Source organism: Penicillium hordei (genome assembly GCF_028827395.1).
Source record: "Penicillium hordei strain IBT 12815 chromosome Unknown utg000003l_segment0_segment0, whole genome shotgun sequence".
Lineage (NCBI taxonomy): Eukaryota > Fungi > Ascomycota > Eurotiomycetes > Eurotiales > Aspergillaceae > Penicillium > Penicillium hordei.
This window is the reverse complement of record NW_026623144.1, coordinates 1663928-1682465: the sequence shown is the minus strand read 5'-3', so window position 1 is coordinate 1682465 and position 18538 is coordinate 1663928. Positions and strand designations below refer to the sequence as shown.

Genomic DNA, 18538 nt, shown 5'->3' with positions numbered 1-18538 from the left:
GATGCTGTATTACCTTGGATGCTCGAAAATCTGGAAATAAATGTGTACAATTTAGGTTGTAGACAGGATATCCAAGACATCCAAGACATTTTCTTTGTCTCGGTGCTTCGGAGCATGTTGTAAACTTACTTTATGGGGATACCTAGGCACTTCGAAGTTATAGATCGTATAACTTTAAATGCTTCACGAGAACTAAGCAATTACTTTCAATACTATGGCCACAAGTATCTGGACAAGAGCCACCACCCCCTTTAAGAATTAGCAAGATAAGTACAAGGTAGGAGGATAAATCAAGCCCCCTAGCCGGTAGTCGAAGCAAACAAAGAAAACTATACATTGAAGTATAGAGGCATGGGGACATCTCGTTCGTTTATATGAGGATGTCCATTTGTATGGCATTTGTATGCAAGAATGAAGATACCGACAAGAGAGACCAGCCAGAGAGAAAAAGGAATTGCACAGGCGATGCGTATACAGCCTAAAGTAACAAATATATATCCATATGGCCAAAAGAAGATCCACGAAGGAAAACCCCAGGCCCTAGGCCCGAGGACCTCGGAAGTAAGGTGCAAGCCACCATGACAAGAAAGTGCAAGGGTGAGACTGGAGAGAAAAGACATGTTGCTATACGGGGTATTCAATGGGAGAGACAGAAAGTTGAACCAAAGAGATTGGGAAAAGATCATTCAAAGTGTGCAGGGACCAACCAAGACATGGTGGCCCATCCAAAAAAAAAAGAAACATATCCGTCTTCATACTTCATTAGGGGGCGCAGCCGTCGCATCACTGGCTGGTCCTGCGTCTTCCGGTGTTGACAACTGCGGACTCGAGAGCGAATCTATACTGTCGGGACTGCCGCTACCCCATGAATCCTCCCGCATGATTTGCGCGACACCTGGCAGGTTCGGCTTGGTTTCGGGGGGACCAGATTTATTAGCGGGGCGGGAGCTCGAGGGCGATGGGGGATCCACCTGTGGTGGTTCTTTGCGGTAGCCACCTTGCATCGGGCTGGCTGATGTATCAACAGCTGGCGAGGCGGGGCGAGGAGAATCCATGAACCCGCGCCATTTGCGCCAGCCTTCAAAGTCAATCAAGGCTTGCATGCAGCCCCATTCTGTCACTTTCTGCTCAAGCCAAGGGAATCCAACGGGCTAGTCGAGAAATGTTAGCATACTATTTGAGAAGAATAGTTGTAATAGGGAGCGGGACTTACCTTGGTCAAGAAATCGTTGCAGCCAGCAGCCAGTGCCTCATGTCGGTCACTTTGCAAACTGCTAGCTGTCAACGCGACGATAATGACCGGACTCCGGAATAGTGAGAGATCTTGCAAAGTGTCCTCTTCACTGACCGTACGGTGAAGGCCCGGTCTTCTATCCGCGGCAGAGGTATTGGACGCGCTAAAGCGACCAGAGGCTGTCTTGGGGAAGACACCAATACCATTCAAGCGCTCCAAGCGCCGGATCTCCTTGGTGGCTTCCAGACCGTTCATCACGGGCAGCTGGATATCCATCAGGACCAAATGGAATCCGCCTTGTCGCCATTTCCGCACTGCCTCTTCGCCGTTCATTGCACATTTCCAGCGCACCTTCAATCTTTTCATGAAGGCCTCCAAAAGCTTCTGGTTAATGATATTATCTTCCACGATGAGGACATTAATTGGCGGAACGGTGCCGTCAATCAACCCGCCAAACATAGCACCAGGAGAAGTGGCCGCTTTTGATTTTCGGACGACACGTGGTGAGGCAGCTGCCGGGGGAGTGTGTGATTTCACCTGCGGAGATTCTACCGGCGGTGCTGCCACCGGGGGTGTAGGGATTGCGGGAGCGGAGGGAGCTGGGATAGGTTGGGAATGAGGAGTAGCGCCAGTTTCTATGGATGTCAGTGGCCATGTTAAACAAAGTGAAATCGTTTGAGAACGTACCTGTTATGCCGGGAGTTTGGGTGTTCTGGTTGTGAAGAATAGTGGGAGAATTTGTTTTGTGTCGTGTCAACGGAGGTCGTTGATGTCGTGCCCTACGGCTCCCCGGTGATGGCAGCAAAGGAGCAACCCCAGTGTTGAGGATGGAAATTGACGGCGCATTAGCCGCTGCTGACGCAGATGCCGAGTGTGTAGAGGGTGTGCCCGTGTTCGCATTGACCGGCGGCATGAGAGGGAAGTAATCGCCATGCTCGCCGGGTTCCGAATGGTGGTGTTGGTAGATTGAATGGCGTGGCGATGGCTTTGGAGTCCGACGTGAGGGGGCATCAATCACCAATGCCTCCTCGATTTTTTGTCCACCAGGGTAGTATGTATCGAGTATAGATGACAGGACTTCCTCCGGGCTCAAGAGGCGCTCACCGTGACCTGGTCGATTCGTGCCCTCTCGTGGCGAAACCCGGATAGCGATATCGGGCGAGTCAAAGCTTCTCCCTAATGAGTTCCCGTATTTCATGATGACTTGGTCGCGTAGCTCATCTACCACCGCATCCTCCCTGCATGGCACCAAGGTGGCCGAGCCACCAGGCCGTTTAACCCAAATCCGACGTGTGACCATCTCGCGAGGAATGAGGGGAGTGAAACTACTGTCCTGATCTCCCGAAGAGAAAAGACTTGCCTCTAGTAGCCCACTGATCAAGTGTTGGTGTGTTGCTGGGAGAAGGGATTGACGACGGATCGCAAGGCTCGGGCGCTTGCTTGAGGGAGGAAAGTAGGAGGCAGAAGGTCGGCGGTCATTCGTAGGCCGCTCAGGAACAGTGTTCAGGGTCGGAGTCAGTTGAGTCTCGGCTGGGATTGGAGTTTGAGCTTTCAAGTGTGTGGATTGGAAGGAGGTGCTATCGGAATGCTGAGGAGTCGATAGCGGAGGGGTTTCAAGGGAGACGGGGGATCGCCCGAGATAGAAGTCGGCAAGGAAGAATTGTATGGCTCGGTCGACGGCGTACAATTGCGAGTTCCTGTGTTATGAGGCTGTTCGGAAGGCGCAGACACGGAGGAATCCCGTTCCTGTTTGGGCTCTGATGGGATTTCCTCTATCTGACGGTCGCGAGAAGAACCGATCTCCAAATTGGAAGATACGATGATATGAGCCGGGGATTTGTTGGAGTCGAGAGGGCCCGAGGCGGGTTTTTGGTTGGAGTGGGCACTCGGATCCGCATCCGCTTTTGGAGATAATCGTCCAAGCAATTTCGCCTTCAGACGTGATATCCGTTCTGACATCGTGGGTCTTCATATCATCCTGAGCAGAGTTGGAGAAGACAGATTGATCCCTGTTGTTCTCCGTTCGGATAGCAACGTAACTGTTCGAACTGTTCGAACTTTCCAATCTTTTCCTTATAAATAAATATAGCTTCAAATGTTCAAAGAGATATATATCAAAGGTCAAAGAAGTTGAGAGGGGAGAACTGTGACACCTTTTGGGCACAGTCACGTTAGTGGCTGATCTCCCGGCTAAAAAAACAAAGCTATGGCCTTTTGTAAGGCTAATGCTGGACCTACAAGGATTGGACTTGGGCATTTGGAATTGAGAATATATATATATCCAAGATTATTAGGCATCTAGATTGTGGGGGTTGTTTTTCAATTAGGCGAAAAGGTACATATATATATAGAGCTAAAACATTGTCTAGGCAAGAGCCTTCAGCTTGTATATAGCACTTTCATTGCAAAACCTCCAGGGATCGCTAGATAACACAATTCACATATAGCCACTACACCAAACGGCCTAAGTGACACGTCCCGAGAGTGCTGAAACTTAGCCAGAGGCGGGACCGATGGTTCTCAGAGTCACCGGAATATTCGTAAGAGCTGCATCTGCCGTCGCACTCCATAGCAAATTATACCATCCGTCTTGCCCGGTCGGTTGGGCGTAGAAGTTGACGTTGTCCTGGCTGCACATAACATATTTTCCATATAAAGTCCATACATTGGTTTGCGGTGTCGACACGCTTGTGTTCGCCGTAACTGTGTTATTGTTCGCCTGGCTGGTTGGGGAGGTAAAGATGACCGGACAAGCCACTGAGCCAGTATCACTCAATCCCAACAGATTGGTGCTGGAGGCTACACCGGCTGTGGTGAATATGGCAGACTCTGTAGTGGTATTCGTGGTATTGGGGTGAGCAACCCAGGTATTTTGGTTGTCGCCAAACGTCACTGTAGCTAAATCAGACACCCTTCATGAGAACTCGGGGTTCAAGGCTTACAAGAAACTGGGAACTTGTTGGTTGCGTTCGACATGACCAGATTACCGATCTGAGCTTGGCCTGTTCGGCAAATAGAATTAACAGTGATCTCTTTAGGGGCGAGAGATATTTACCATCCGCATAGAAGATAGGCAACCCGTCGATATTGCTGCCATAGGCATATAAACTCCACGGACCATTGGCCTGTCGCTTCTCCATTGGATGCGCCGAGCTAAATGCAAAGGTCGTAACGACCACAGCAAAGATAATCGAAATCATATCTTGAGACTGACGTCAATAAGCCTTTAGTTTGATAGATATACTGCCATGTATTAATAGTTGGAGGCTTTTGAAATCGTCTGCTATATAACTATCTATTTCCCGAGAGGGGGCCTGTTTTTGAAGGCGCAGTGGGACGAACTCAGGGCTAGCTTGGTAAGCTGAGCTGCTCTATATCCATGGGTATCACTGCGATAGAACTTCTGGCTTGGATATTTTAGGAATCCTTACCCTTGTCATCTTGTGCTGCCTATCCTATATACCCTGAGACCACGCTCCTTATTAAAAGTCCTTTCCAAGGCCGACCTAGCTGAACAGAGACTGCCCAGATGGGGCGCCTGGTTGCACCATACAGTCTCACGCATTGAGTCAGATCTATATCAACGCCCAAGATTGGTTCGCCATCATCCTTGACCCCTTTGTCTCTGAGTAATCACGAGCGTCATGTCCACGGGGCAGAGCCTCGAATTGCCCTCATGTCACCCACCTGGCCTCCAGGGGTTTTCACAACCAGGATGGATAACCAGGCACAAGAGATCAGGGACTCTGTGTCGGGGACCTGAAAAGAAAAAGATTTCATCAAGATCACGATCATGCATGACCCACGTGGATGTGGCGTTACAGATTGGAGTGGCACACAGGGGCTTAGATTAGATGGCTAGACACTATGAAAATCTTTTGACTTCATCACATTGATTGTCAGTGAAACATATTGTCTTGCTACCCAAGCATGATTCATTGGGACATGCTCACTTACACAATCTATTTGGGGCAATCACGAAGTCTTGCCCCATGCTGAAACCAAGCCAGAAGGCCTTGACTCCCTCTAGGCTATTATTTCTACTTTTGTCTGTTGGAGATGACAATATGCTAGCATTACCTAGCAATGTACGAGACAAAGTACGAGCTAGACTACCTTAGAGTCAGAAGAGGTGTTCGTAGAAGATCAGCTTGAGTCTCTAAGGGAGTTATATAAATTCCTTTCATGACTCGGTGGAATAAGTACTAACTATCCTTCTAGAAGGAGCAGATACCAACAGTCTTCTTTCAAGATATTGATATCGAGTCATCATGAGATTTTCATTCATTATCATCTTGGCCAATTTATTTGGTGTTGGCATTGCCTATCCCAATTACTCCCGCAAACCATCGACAACACTGCGACCAATTGCCACAAGATCGCGAGTTCCCAATATCCATGGAGCTACCGGGACTCCATGTGCAGGAAATACCCCCAACGACAGATCTGTCTGGTGCCATTACAGCATCGACACAGACTATGAAAACGTCGTCCCGGACACGGGTGTTACGCGCGAGTACTGGTTTGAGGTTAAAGAAGTCACAATATCTCCCGACGGATTTATGCCTCCACGTCTAGCCATGACCATCAATGGCACCTTGCCTGGCCCGCCTCTTATTGCAGACTGGGGTGACTGGGTCGTCATCCACGTCACCAACCATCTGTACCAGGCAATGAATGGTTCGAGCATACACTGGCACGGTATTCGTCAGAACTACACAAATCCCAATGATGGTGTTCCCTCGATCACCCAGTGTCCTATTGCTCCCGGTTCAACTATGACCTATAAATGGCGAGCTGGCCAGTATGGATCCTCGTGGTATCACTCTCATATTGGTCTGCAGGCCTGGGAAGGTGTATATGGTGCTATCATTATCAATGGACCGGCAACTGCAAATTATGATGTGGACAAGGGTGCGTTGTTCCTGGGTGATTGGACGCATGAAACTGTGGACCAACTGCACCAAGATGTCCAACTACGTGGCCCTGTCAAAAAGTTGTCGAATGGACTCATCAATGGCAAGAATGTGTATGGAAACGGTACAAATACTACCGGGTCTCCTTTCCACATGAAAGTGGAAAAAGGCATATCCTACCGATTGCGACTCGTGAACCCTTCTATCGACACGCATTGGAAGTTTACTATTGATAACCACACAATGACCGTCATTGCAATGGATCTTGTTCCTATAAAGCCATTTACCACAAACGTGATCAGTCTTGGAATGGGTTCGTTTCTTAGTCTCCATTGCTCCAAACATACGAATCCAGCTAATATTCTATATGTAGGTCAACGATATGACGTTATCATCACAGCCAACCAGGAGTCCGTAGCTGAATCCTTCTGGATGAGAGCTATACCAGCCGATAAATGCTCACAGAATGAGATGGCCGACAACATTCGAGGCATCGTTTACTATGGCAACACGCCCAAACAACCGCGCACGCAGTCATACACCTTCACAGACGTAAACGTATGTGAAGACGAACTTTTGACGAATCTAGTTCCGCACGTCCCAAAAAACGTCGATCCACCGGTTTCACCAGTTTGGGATAAAAACGTAACAGTCAGCAATACCAGGAACGCAGAGAATTTCTTCCGCTGGCGGTTCAACTCCACCTCTATGAACGTGAGCTGGGAAAACCCGACCCTTATGCAAGTCTACCACAACGAATTGGGCTTCTCTAATTCAAGCGGCGTGATTGAGTTGCCCTTCAAGGACAAATGGGTATATCTCTTCATTCAAAACACCCGCGTCACTCATCCCATCCATCTTCACGGCCACGACTTCTCCATCTTGGCGCAAGGACAGCCTGGGCCTGGGACACCACAGTGGGATGGTTCTATTATTACGGAAAATCCCCCGCGTCGAGATACAGCTGTGCTAGCTGGGAATGGGTGGCTGCTTATTGCTTTCAAGACGAATAACCCCGGCGCGTGGTTGATGCACTGTCATATCGGATGGCATGTTGACGAGGGTCTGGCGTTACAGTTCGTTGAGCGGCAAGACGAGATTCGGGATCTCGTTGATTATACTCCGTTTAATGAGAATTGTGCTGCGTGGGATACATATGTCAAGTCGCAGAATATTGTACAGGAAGACTCGGGGGTCTGAGACTGCGGTATTTGTGTGCTAGATGATACTGTGGATAGGACAGAGTGTGGATGTACTAGATATATATAGATCGCGGTGATGGCAACAACTTGTTTTTATGTGACTCTTTTGGTGTTCTTTCAATATTACATTTTTCAACATCACCTAGATTCTACCTTCACTCTCAATGTTATAATCTCAAAGTGGAAGTTCCAAGGACGGTTTTCCAGTAAAAAATGTCATTCTATAAAAGACCTTCTCCCACTGCCCTCGAACTTCCCGTTCAACCTTGAAAGTCTTTTTCTTTTCTTTTCATCCCAAGAACATGACCTCTAAGAAGTCCATGTCTGCCCGGCGTTGAAACGTCGGGCCACTGAAAAGTGCCGTCGCGAGGTAAAGGTAAGTCTTGTTTTGAACGTCTGCCTCGCAGTTTCACTCGCCTGTGATTTTGACCCAACGCACTAGTATCCCTGCCATTACCCGTCGTAAATAATATTATGTATTAGAAGCTGTATAGACTATGTTTTCGGAACCTATGAAGTTGAGAGCTAGACGGAGGATGGTTAGCCACGGCCTGTAGTTGGCGGCGCTGGTGAAGGTAGGAACGAGTTCGGAGAACGGAAGCTTTTTGAAACTGGAAGATGGGATGACATGCTGAAGACTTTGTTTGATAGAAGATAAGTGAGAAACCAATGGTTGTGGAGTTATGAGTATGAGAACAGTGCAGGGTGATCCTTCGATGGTGGTTACGTGAGAACGCTGGTTTGTGTGCAAGGGACGATCTTGCATCATGGGAAACGATGCTAAAACTCATGATTGTAATAAAGGATTGGACTGGCCGGTGACGTGCAGAAGGACTTATGCAGGGGCAATGAGAGATGTGTGTAAACGCTTGTGAGAGAGTCCTAGTCGACCTTGTCGGTAGTGTGGAAGAAGCAACTATGTGGAACGGAATCACTGGCCGTATGTGATGGTGGTATTTCGCATAAGGTAGAAACGCTAGCTATGGAAAAGGACTGGCCTGGCTGCAGGAGCAATAGAAAAAATGCCCTTTTCAATATCCTCTGTTTCTTGTGTATCATTCCTCCTCAGTAGAAGCAAATCATCAATGCTTTTCCCTGAATCTTTTGCTTCCTTGCGTAACTTGCGATAGCGGATTCGCCAGGAAATATGGCTAATATATATTCCTGTCTCAAGAACTACCACCAAAATATACATAATCCCCCCTAGTATGTCGAATGAGCCTTGTGCCGCTATAATGGAAGTGTGTCAGCTATTTTGTTAAGATATTGCCAGGATATAGAGCAACCCCTACCTAATGCAAAGAGAGAAAATAGTCCGCCCAGCGTGTCGATGGAGAGGAAGACCCAATCTACTAACATCAGCAGTGATACATCAAGCGTTATAACCCATAAGGAAACCGACTAAAGCCAATTACACGTCCGTCTCTCTTCCATAATTCAAAATAAGGCGGCAGCAGTCCTGCAGCGAGGAGAATGGCGGCTATAACCCCAACCACGATGTCGGGCCAGGTCACACCGTTATTATATGGTATCTGCCAGGTTCGATTAAATCTTTTATTTGTGGAAAACAATGAAAGAAAAATGGATCATACCCTCAATGTCAGGATGAGAAGAGCCTCTAATCCTCCAAATAAAACAACCGTGCCCAAGCATACCAGGACAGCCTTGGTCTTGCTATACTTACTATTCAAATTGAAGAAGAAAGATCAGCAATGCGAGCAAAATAAATTCGTACACTCAGTTATACCTGAGGAAAAGGAACAAAGTTCAACTCACTGGTTATAATAAAGAACCTGACCCCAACCAACAAGAGAAAAGAACCCGAATATCTGAGGCTGAATCTGCAAGGGGATATTGACTTCCTATAGAAAGAACCATAAAGATAGCGGTCAGCGGTGACAGATGCAAAAGAACGAAAGATCAAAGAGGTTAGGCAAGAAGTCCGCTCATTAATGTTCAACTCACCTGCAGAATCAGATATGCGCCCATTGGAACTGAGCCTGCATGGATCACAATTGTAAGCAACCCCAATTTCAATCTTAGGGCTTTCTTTTCTTTTTCCTCCTTCCTCCTTCCTCTTTTGGGTGAATATCCTCTTCTTATCAAGAGACTCGAAAGATAACCGCAGGCCTCAAACACCACGAAATGAAGAAAAAGAGAAAAACTCACAGCTTGCCCAGAGAAACATCATCGCTGCGGGAAGCCCCTCTGTATTTTTACGGCGCCAGTTATACCATATCTGTGGTATGAGCTGTATACACCAGAGGACTGTCCCGATGGTGCCGAGGACGTTCGATGCCAGGGTGATATTGTCTTCTGAGGACATTGTTGAATCATGTGTATGATAGAGGTTTATCCAGCCAACCCAAAAAAAAAAAAAACCAAGATCTAGCTAGCGAAATAGCGGAAATATAATCGGAGATTGGAGACTACGGTTGCGAATCAGTGAGAGGATCCAGTTCCCTTCTTATGCAAACAGTAGCGCAGCGGATGAGCGTTGATCCTCCACTCGAGCCAGTCACGGCTCAGCGACAAATACAAGACGATGCAGGCGAGTATCGAGATGTGAGTGAAGTTTTAAAGCCCTGCTATGCGTTGGTGGAAATGAACATGCAGAACGCACAGTAATAAGTACGATGCAGGATAAACCAAAACCAGTCTAAGAGATGACAAGGAGGAAAGAGAAAGCTTGGGAGAATGCAACGCAGCGGTGGAGTCTTGACGTTTGACGCAGGATTTGGCTGGTCTAGTCGATGGATCTTCGCGATTAGTGCATTGGCCTATGGGGGAGGGGAACATTTTTCCTACTTGGTCTGCCGGGATCGAGTAGGATAATTCAATCTACCTAGAAAGATAGAGAGAAGAAGCAGGAGAGGAAAGAGCATGTGGTTACTAGAGATATCGATACTGATTTTCAGTAGACAGGCTCATTTGCTAGGTATAAATATCCCCGCTTTGGGTCGAACAAGAACTGCAGAGTTTGGGCTACAGTAGAACAAGCCTATGAAATTTGCTGATTATTGGAAGAGGGGGGAGACCTAGACTTATGAACTAAGACTAGATGGGTTAATAGATGCAGAATGAGGGTTAGATACGGCGTTTGGGGCGGTAATAGACAGCATTGTTCTTTTTCTGCATTGCATTTGCATTTTGTCTCTAGTTGATTGCACGCAACCTAAGCTGAGCAGGGAAATATGGATTTAATACATCACTTACAAGAATAGTCGGCCGCTTATGCGGCCTTGTCATGTCTTTTTATTGGTCTTTTAGATGCTCTTTTTGGATGCTCTTTTTGGATGCTCTTTTTAGGTGTATACGAAGGCGGTAAAAAAACATATTCTGTTCAAGAGGATTTTCTATATATCACCTTTGATAGACTAAAACTGTACGAATATTAGATACAATACCCTCCAGGGCTATGTGCCATTCTATTGTTCATCAATTCTCCGGCGCACATACCACATGTGGCTCCCGCCCCGCCTGCCGCCCATCTGAGGGCGTGCACTCCCTCTTTCACCATCCCGAAGTCAGAAATGGAGCAACCAGCCTTTATCTTCTTGAACGCAACAGGCTCCAGTCTTTCCCCGCCGGCTGCGAAGCGAATGAGGGCACATATCACAAAAACCAACTTTGCCAAACGCCGCCAACATGCTAATCCAACTGGATCGGAACAAAAAGAACAGAGAAAGGATCAATCACAGCAGTTGAAAGAGAGCGAAAAGCCTAAGAATAACCAGCTCCTTACATCATTGCCGCTTAAATCTACTAGCTCCGAGTCAGCTCCTGATGCAACAACTTGTAAGTATCAATTATCAAGAGCTATAGAACATTAGCTTACGGTCGACAGTCCATAGGCTCCAAGAACTAGTCTTTCTAGAAGGCAGGCACTCTCCGGGCAGTGCAAGTGAAGCAGCGTGGTTTAATCTTATTGCCTCGGACCCGGTGCTAACCGAAGCGTCACTGGCGGTAGCGGTACGGCACTGGTCACCGGATAATGCATGGCAATTAAAAGCATGTCGGCATTCATATGCAGCGGTCCATCTCATCAAGCAGCGAATCACATCGACGGGGACTCGGACGGACGGTGTCCTCGGCGCAGTAACCACTTTAGCATTCGGGGCGACTCTAGAACAGGATGATGTGGCCTGGAATGTTCATGTCATTGGTCTTGCGCATATGATCAAAGATAGAAAATCTCGTGCGATGACTCCGCCGCCATCATGGATGACAGACCTGGTTATCCAGTCAGTTACATGCACTCTTGGTCCTTGGAATGACACCCACGGCTGACCATGTTCTATAGGGATTCCGTCAACGCCATCTTCAATTTCCCACGACTATATCATGAGCGCATTCTCGAAGCTTTGGTCGATTACGAGGATCAGAGGATTTCTAGAATAAAAGGGGTCTGTGATAGCGTGATCCAGCTACAGAAAATGATCGATTCCCACCATCAGCACCAATTTGATGCGACTTTGGTGGCACGAGAGATTGAGGAGCCATTGGCTCAGCTATACTACGAAGCACGCGCTCTCCGAGCCATTGACGATGTATATGTCCAGGCCACCGCGCGAGCGATCGAACTGGTTCTCTGTCTCCTCTGGCCCTTGAAGTCGGGAGCTTACTTGACCCTTCTTGCGGGGGAGTTGAAAGAAACGATACGTCGATTCCCGATCAAGGGTTGCTCCTACATGAATTTGACTTCTTTTCCGCTGATGATTGGAGCCATTGCCGCCGACGAGGGCTCGCCCCCGAGGGCATGGTTTGTTGACCGGTTGGCCCGGGAAGTGCGAGCGATGCAGTTGCGTGGTTGGAACAGACCACTCAGCCTCCTGCAAAACAAGTATAATAATAACAATTCCAGACTTATGGAGCGATTCAAAGCTCTCTGGCATGAATTACACTACGTCGCTAACGAGCTGGAGGATTGAAGAATTTATGTCAAAGTATGCTCGACCAGGAAATGCATTTGCCCTCGTTTACCTCTGATACAATCACAAGAATTTGGTCCTTGGGAGCTTATGCTGTGTTGTCGGTAAATGGACCGAATGCCTCCGCAGCCAATCACCCTAAAGCGCCACTCAAATCTGATTTTCCTAATTGGGAAAATCAGATTGCAATTAGGAAAATCAGATCGAAAGTTGTTTGAAATCAAACAAGAACCTTCTTGTTCTTCCAGAAATACTTAAATAATGTCCTTGATCCTCTCAGACTTCGATATCTTCTTCCATCACCACTACAATTCCCTTCATTTCCCCAATACTACCTCTACGAGTGCAAAGATGGCCAGACAATGGGTTTTAACAAGCCAAGAAGGCTTCGAGACCTCCCTGGAGTACCAACAGGACGTTAAGATACCATCACCTCACGAATTGGGTTCCCACGATGTTCTCGTTCGCATGCATGCAGCGAGTTTGAACTATCGCGACCTAGTCATCGCAGGTCCTATGGTATGTATGCTTGCATCCCAAAATGCCATGTTTATATAACCTAACATCTGTTTAGGGCATCAATGGACCGATCACGCCACCAGTGATTCCAGGCTGTGACGGCGCTGGCATAGTCGAAGGGGTGGGGTCATCTGTCCATGATTTCCATCTAGGCGATCGCGTACTCACGCACCTCTCCGCTAAATTCGTTGAATCTCGCGGAGACGATGCACTCGCGAGCATTGCCGATGCTGCAGCCTGCCTCGGTCAAGGATCTGATGGCACGCTTCGATCCCATGGTGTTTTCTCTGACGCGGGTCTTGTCCACGCACCCAAGTCTCTCGACTGGCTTCCTGCCGCTACCTTGACTTGCACCTGGACTACCGCATGGAATGCTCTGTTTGGTTTAAAGGGCCGGGAAGCCGGACCGGACTCGTGGGTGCTTGTTCAGGGTACCGGCGGGGTTAGTATTGCAGCTCTGCAGCTCGCTGTCGCAGTGGGTGCGACTGTGATTGCGACTACGTCGTCCGAGGAGAAAGTTGCTCGTCTAAAGACGTTGGGTGCCACGCATGTTATCAATTACCTGGCCAATCCGAAGAGCTGGGGCGAGGAAGCCCGAGGCTTGACTCCTGGTGGAAGAGGCGTGGATTTTGTCATCGATGTTGGTGGCAATGAAACACTTCCTAATTCTCTGGCGGCGGTGCGGGTGGATGGAGTTGTTCTAGTCGTTGGTCAAGTTGGAGAGTCCAGCGTCGACGCTGTGCCTATGTTTGCCGCTCTGCTGCATACGTGCATTGTTCGTGGTATTCTGGCTGCCAGTCGCAACCAATTTCGGGAATTAGTTCGCTTCATTGATGAGCACGAGATTGTGCCGGCGGTTGATGATGTGGTGTTCGAGTTGGCTGAGGCAAAGAGCGCATACAGGCGCCTCAAGGAAAAGAAACACTTTGCTAAAGTGTTGATCAAGATTGATTGATCATCTAAATCGAGCTATCTCAATTCTGTTATATAGGACGATCCCTCCTTACAGTGAAATAGTGGATAGGGAAAATGCCATTTTACTTCCACTTCCCAAGGTGTTCATTACACCCCCCTTCGGGATATCCATATCCACCTCTTCCCCACCACCCCCGCTTTGATTTGACATATCTCATGCCTTACTCCGTATAGAGAGATTAAACAGGGCTATTATAGATCATAATGGGTGAGGCCTAGAAAAGGGTGTTCTAGAACGTGGAAGGCCCCACGCAGTGTCCAACCTTGGAAGTGGATTCGACAAATTACCTAGACCCATACGTACATCCATATAGCCCTAGAAAGCACAACGTAGTGAATTGCACTCTTCTAAAGTCAAGAAATCGCTATCCTAACATATAGATACCATCTCACATGTTTATCTTTTTTTCATGTAGAAAAGTCTTTCAAGATCAACAGACCGCAATTCTAAACTCGATTCCAACATGACCATGGAGAATAGCACCTCAACCATGAAGGAGCATAAAGGACAGACGCGGGATAACCACCCGCTAGAGTAAAAACAAAATAAACCCCAAATCACAAAAAAAAAAAAAGATACCAAGAAGAGGAAAGACATACAACACAGAAAAGGAGGCCATCAAGACATCACGTTAAAGGAACCAAAAAAATACACACACATCGAGGTTGGATCCGAAGGGTATCAAGGGGAAGGGAAACAGATTTTGCGACGGGAAAAATGACAAGAAACTCGGACAAAAAGAAACAAAAAGACATCATGCATACGGACCAAAGATCACAGAAGGATCAAATAGTTCGAGGGCGCAATGCCAGTATCTCCATTTTGCTTCCGAGCCTGCCACCATCGGCCGCTCACATCGGATACTTCCAAGATCTCGTGCTTGGCGAAACTGATTTCATTGGCGTCTTCCGGGTTGGCGTCATATGAATAGATCGCCTTGGCCCGGTAGGGATATTCTGTTGGCTGGGGCACTTCACCCACTTCTTGCTCGCCGTTACCCTGGGTTGTGGGGTTCGGGGTACCGAAGCGAGGCGCAGAGGATGATCGTTCGGTGCCGGGCGCGCCACCGGGGTATCCAGAGACGGGGGACGAGGTCTCGAAGCCGCCTAGTTGAGCAGAGGTGTACATCTGCGGGGTGTTGTTGGTTGCCATGGTATCTGGACGGGCGCCGAATGCGCTCGACATGGGGCGACTGCCGCGGTAGGAGGGCTCGGCCGGCTGTTCCTTGTTCAGGGCGAAGGAGTCGATGAAGCCGCGGTGGGTGGCCTGGGGTGTGGAGCCGAAGTAGAAGATCCAGATGATGATGACCATGGAAAGGAGGATGAAGCCTGAGCCGGCGGCTTGCATAGAGGCTTGTTTTCCGTAGATCAGGTTGTTTGCGCTCGTGGATGCTAGGACGAGGCCACAGGCAAGGTAACCGACGATCTGGAAATATTGTCAGCATTAGAGCTTCGTAATATTCCTGCATTGAAGAGGTATCATACCGCGACGCCATAAACGTGGCCCGTGTCAGTGCCAAAGGTCGTGATGAGGCCCACAATGACACAAAACATGTATGAGATGGCCCACCATGAGTAATTGGGATATTCGGTTTGGATATCGGCAATGATAGATGAGATGAAAGCAATGAGCCATGCCAGCTAGAATTGTATGTTAGTTGATGTCGGGTCACGGAGGAGAAAGTCGAACGAACAATTGAAATCGAGACGGTCATGAGCGCGAATGGATCGCCTAGGATGTTGCTAGGCCTGAATTTAGCCATTTTTGTCGGATGTATTGGGTTAGGCTGTCGAATAGAATTGATATGAAAATGGTAGGGAAAAAAAGAAAAGGGCGATGAGCGATGTGGTTGTATATAAGAGTTGTTTGTTGATTGTTGGGTCCTGAACGAGGCGGACGGGAAGGAGTGACTGTGGTTAGTTAGTGTGAGAGCGACAGTTGTGCATGAAATGCGCCATAATTACGCGACAGATATAAAGAGGAAAGCGAAAGATTATAAGATGTAGGATTAAAGTACCTTGCTAAAACCGAAGTGGGTTCAGAGACAATTCGTGGGGGTGAAGAGGTTGGGAGTCAAAAGAAAGAATCTCCTTACAGAGAGGCAAAAGCAGCACCAGGCTGGGGGAAAAGGGAATAAGAGATAGAATCAGTTAAAAAAAGAAAGAAAAAGAGTGGATAAGATTGAAAGTTGAAAGAGAAGAGAGAGGAGAAGATAATGGAAAAGGAGGAAAAGTGGCAGATACGTGGAGTCCGGCCCCCCCCTGGAAATCGACGGTCTCGATTCTTTTTTGGAAATTAAGGAAATTAAGGAATTTCAATGGAAATTACAGTAGATCTTATATAATCTTAAAAGATAAATGCCAATAATCCTAACTGTTTAATTACTTTATTCCTTTTCTATTTTATCACCAAACAATACAAATGAACTCGATCGTAAACGTTCGAATCTATAAATATCCGGTAATGTCTTTCGTCACCTCCGCTTTGTGCCCCAGGTACATGTCTCAGTTAAGCAAGGGCTATGCTAACTAACGTATTTCACTACCGAGCTGGCCACCCTAAAACACCACAGTAAATGCGATATATTCTACACTTATATCTCAACAACCATATATTAATTTTATTTCCTTGTTTATTGATAGCTATTGATAAGGCTTATTAGTACTCTAGATCAATTTCAAAGAAATTAGGATGCTATATTATCGTTATTTCAAAAATTACTGATAATTACGTTGCCAAAATCTAGAAATATATACATTCAATAAGTTATATAAACTCTTGAAATTCTATAAAGACGCTATATATTACCTAAATAGTATCAACTTAGAAGTAAAAGTCCCTATAGACTACCGTTGTTAGGATATTCAAGTTGTAATTTATCGAATTTACTATGGTGTTTTGGGGTGGCCAGCTCGGTAGTGAAATACGTTCTGGGTTTTGGTTCTTGATGTCTCAAAATACAAAATTTATTACCAATTTGGGGCTGCGCCACAGCCCTATGTAGGTGACGTTTTTGGCGCGTTATGCTTCTATGAATATATGCTCATTTTGCTGGATTTGTACATGTATGGCATCGCTCATTTACTCCAGCGCTGGTGACGTATTCATGTTAACTAGCACTCAGCACCATAGGTATCAATTCATACACAACTCAACCCCAATCTTAACAAGTTGGGAGTTGAGTAGTTACTATGTGTATCGCTTTCTACATTGCCAACCATAGTGTGCGGGGGCGAAGCATCTGGGGTATATTAGCGCATTCCAACTGACTTTAAACTTTCCAAGGAATCCATGGAATGAGAATATTACGTATATAGATATTTCCATCATCCGTGAATAGATCCGAGCTAGCTACAACCTACTCTAGGAAGAGCCCGGGGGTTAGCTTTGCTTCCGCCATATTGGAACGTATCAAATTCCCGGCTTGAACGAGCTGGATATGATGGTCTCTCGTATCGTAAACTTGGATTTGATGGCATTTACGTAGGTATTTTGTAGATCAAATCCTCCCATATGTATGCTAAACTTGGGTATATCCCATCTGCGCTGTTTAAGATGAAGACACCGTGCGCCCAAATCAGAGGTATCATAGCAAAAATAAAAGCAATAGCAACAGCAACAGCATGAGGCATCACACCCCTCCGGTCCCTCTTCATAATACCACCAGAAACAAGCCATTTTGGCAAGTCTCCCCTCTAAGCCTCCTCTCTGCCCTGCCGAACAACCTCCCCCCTCCTAATCTCCCTCTCAACATCCTCAAGTCTCCCCTCCCACTCAGCCCAGCACTCCCCACTCCCAACAAGCCCAACGTCATACCAGCGCTGCAGCACGCGCGCCGTGCGCACTCGCAGCTCTGAGATCTCAGCCGCCTGCTCGCTCTGCGTCTGCGCGAGCCGGTCTAGCTGTGGCTGTAGGTTTATTAGTGCTGCGGAGCTCTGCGCGTCCGGCACGGGGAGGTCGTTTAGTGATGTAAGGCGCGAGGCGGTTTCGGGAAAGGCGGTGGCGTAGGAGAGGACTATTGAGGCTAGGGTTTGGGTTGTGAGGCCTTCGGGGATTTGGTGGGGTGATATTGTTTGGAAGAGATCTGGGTTGCGGTCGTCTGATTGGGTTTGTATTAGTATTATGTTAAATGGGTTGGTTTGGAGTCAATAGTTGATAGTCCAGTATGTATATATCAGGGGTAGAAATTCAGATAGCAATCGGTAGGAGATGAGGGAACGTGTTGTGGTGGTAATGCGCGTGTAAATAACGTCAACATTGGTTACATACGGAGTTGTAGAATATCCCGTACGGCTGGGGCGCCTCGACTAAGCCGTTCTAATTCCGATTCTAGCCGTGCGAGTCGGCGAGAGACTGTCTCGTCGAGAGATGCGGGCTTTTCGGGCGTGGCAGGTACGCCGGTCCAGTCTGTGACGCCGGTGAGGAGGTAAGTGAGACGGCGTAGGCGCGCCTCGAGAAGTTCTATGGTGGCTCCGGCCACTGCATCGCTTTCGAGGGCCATGGTTTGTGGAATTTAAAGATCAATTAGGGTAATTGCGAGGGGAATTGACTGAGAAAGGGTGTCAGGAGCTTGATGAGGGTGCAAACATGGCAAAATGTGGGGACAATACAAAAAGTGCACATAGACCTCAGGAGGTTCAAAGGTTTCTACATACTAGATCGACACTTGGGAATCAAGGGTCCATTGCTAGTTAATCATTTGGCATATGCCCAAAGCTAGACATTGCTTTACAGTATCTACATACGTATTCATCATTCAA

At 47.4% G+C, this 18538-nt stretch overlaps 8 protein-coding genes across 8 annotated transcripts; 3 read left to right on the top strand and 5 right to left on the bottom strand.

Annotated features, from left to right (window-relative positions):
- Window positions 1-752: 752 nt before the first annotated feature.
- Window positions 753-3193, bottom strand: N7537_005878 (response regulator; the record flags this gene model as incomplete). Its single annotated transcript, XM_056896935.1, has 4 exons — window positions 753-1151; window positions 1214-1869; window positions 1922-2764; window positions 2920-3193. 4 exons carry the CDS (start codon window positions 3191-3193, stop codon window positions 753-755), a joined length of 2172 nt encoding a protein of 723 aa, XP_056752720.1.
- Window positions 3194-3728: 535 nt separating this feature from the next.
- On the bottom strand, window positions 3729-4434 carry N7537_005877 (uncharacterized protein; the record flags this gene model as incomplete). The annotated part of the gene is made up of 3 exons (XM_056896934.1): window positions 3729-4126; window positions 4177-4236; window positions 4290-4434. The coding sequence occupies 3 exons, from the start codon at window positions 4432-4434 to the stop codon at window positions 3729-3731; spliced, it is 603 nt and encodes a 200-aa protein (XP_056752719.1).
- A 1071-nt stretch (window positions 4435-5505) lies between these two features.
- On the top strand, window positions 5506-7350 carry N7537_005876 (uncharacterized protein; the record flags this gene model as incomplete). The annotated part of the gene is made up of 2 exons (XM_056896933.1): window positions 5506-6463; window positions 6524-7350. 2 exons carry the CDS (start codon window positions 5506-5508, stop codon window positions 7348-7350), a joined length of 1785 nt encoding a protein of 594 aa, XP_056752718.1.
- Window positions 7351-8328: 978 nt separating this feature from the next.
- N7537_005875 (PQ-loop repeat-containing protein) lies at window positions 8329-9678 on the bottom strand (the record flags this gene model as incomplete). The annotated part of the gene is made up of 7 exons (XM_056896932.1): window positions 8329-8582; window positions 8645-8701; window positions 8755-8884; window positions 8945-9035; window positions 9129-9214; window positions 9318-9352; window positions 9522-9678. The coding sequence occupies 7 exons, from the start codon at window positions 9676-9678 to the stop codon at window positions 8329-8331; spliced, it is 810 nt and encodes a 269-aa protein (XP_056752717.1).
- A 1207-nt stretch (window positions 9679-10885) lies between these two features.
- N7537_005874 (uncharacterized protein) lies at window positions 10886-12283 on the top strand (the record flags this gene model as incomplete). Its single annotated transcript, XM_056896931.1, has 3 exons — window positions 10886-11150; window positions 11200-11596; window positions 11656-12283. 3 exons carry the CDS (start codon window positions 10886-10888, stop codon window positions 12281-12283), a joined length of 1290 nt encoding a protein of 429 aa, XP_056752716.1.
- A 261-nt stretch (window positions 12284-12544) lies between these two features.
- N7537_005873 (zinc-dependent alcohol dehydrogenase family protein) lies at window positions 12545-13757 on the top strand (the record flags this gene model as incomplete). Its single annotated transcript, XM_056896930.1, has 2 exons — window positions 12545-12802; window positions 12858-13757. 2 exons carry the CDS (start codon window positions 12545-12547, stop codon window positions 13755-13757), a joined length of 1158 nt encoding a protein of 385 aa, XP_056752715.1.
- A 795-nt stretch (window positions 13758-14552) lies between these two features.
- sho1 (osmosensor SHO1) lies at window positions 14553-15540 on the bottom strand (the record flags this gene model as incomplete). Its single annotated transcript, XM_056896929.1, has 3 exons — window positions 14553-15203; window positions 15263-15418; window positions 15472-15540. The coding sequence occupies 3 exons, from the start codon at window positions 15538-15540 to the stop codon at window positions 14553-14555; spliced, it is 876 nt and encodes a 291-aa protein (XP_056752714.1).
- Window positions 15541-17473: 1933 nt separating this feature from the next.
- Window positions 17474-18279, bottom strand: N7537_005871 (putative nuclear distribution protein RO10; the record flags this gene model as incomplete). The annotated part of the gene is made up of 2 exons (XM_056896928.1): window positions 17474-17877; window positions 18048-18279. The coding sequence occupies 2 exons, from the start codon at window positions 18277-18279 to the stop codon at window positions 17474-17476; spliced, it is 636 nt and encodes a 211-aa protein (XP_056752713.1).
- Between the last annotated feature and the right edge of the window lie 259 nt (window positions 18280-18538).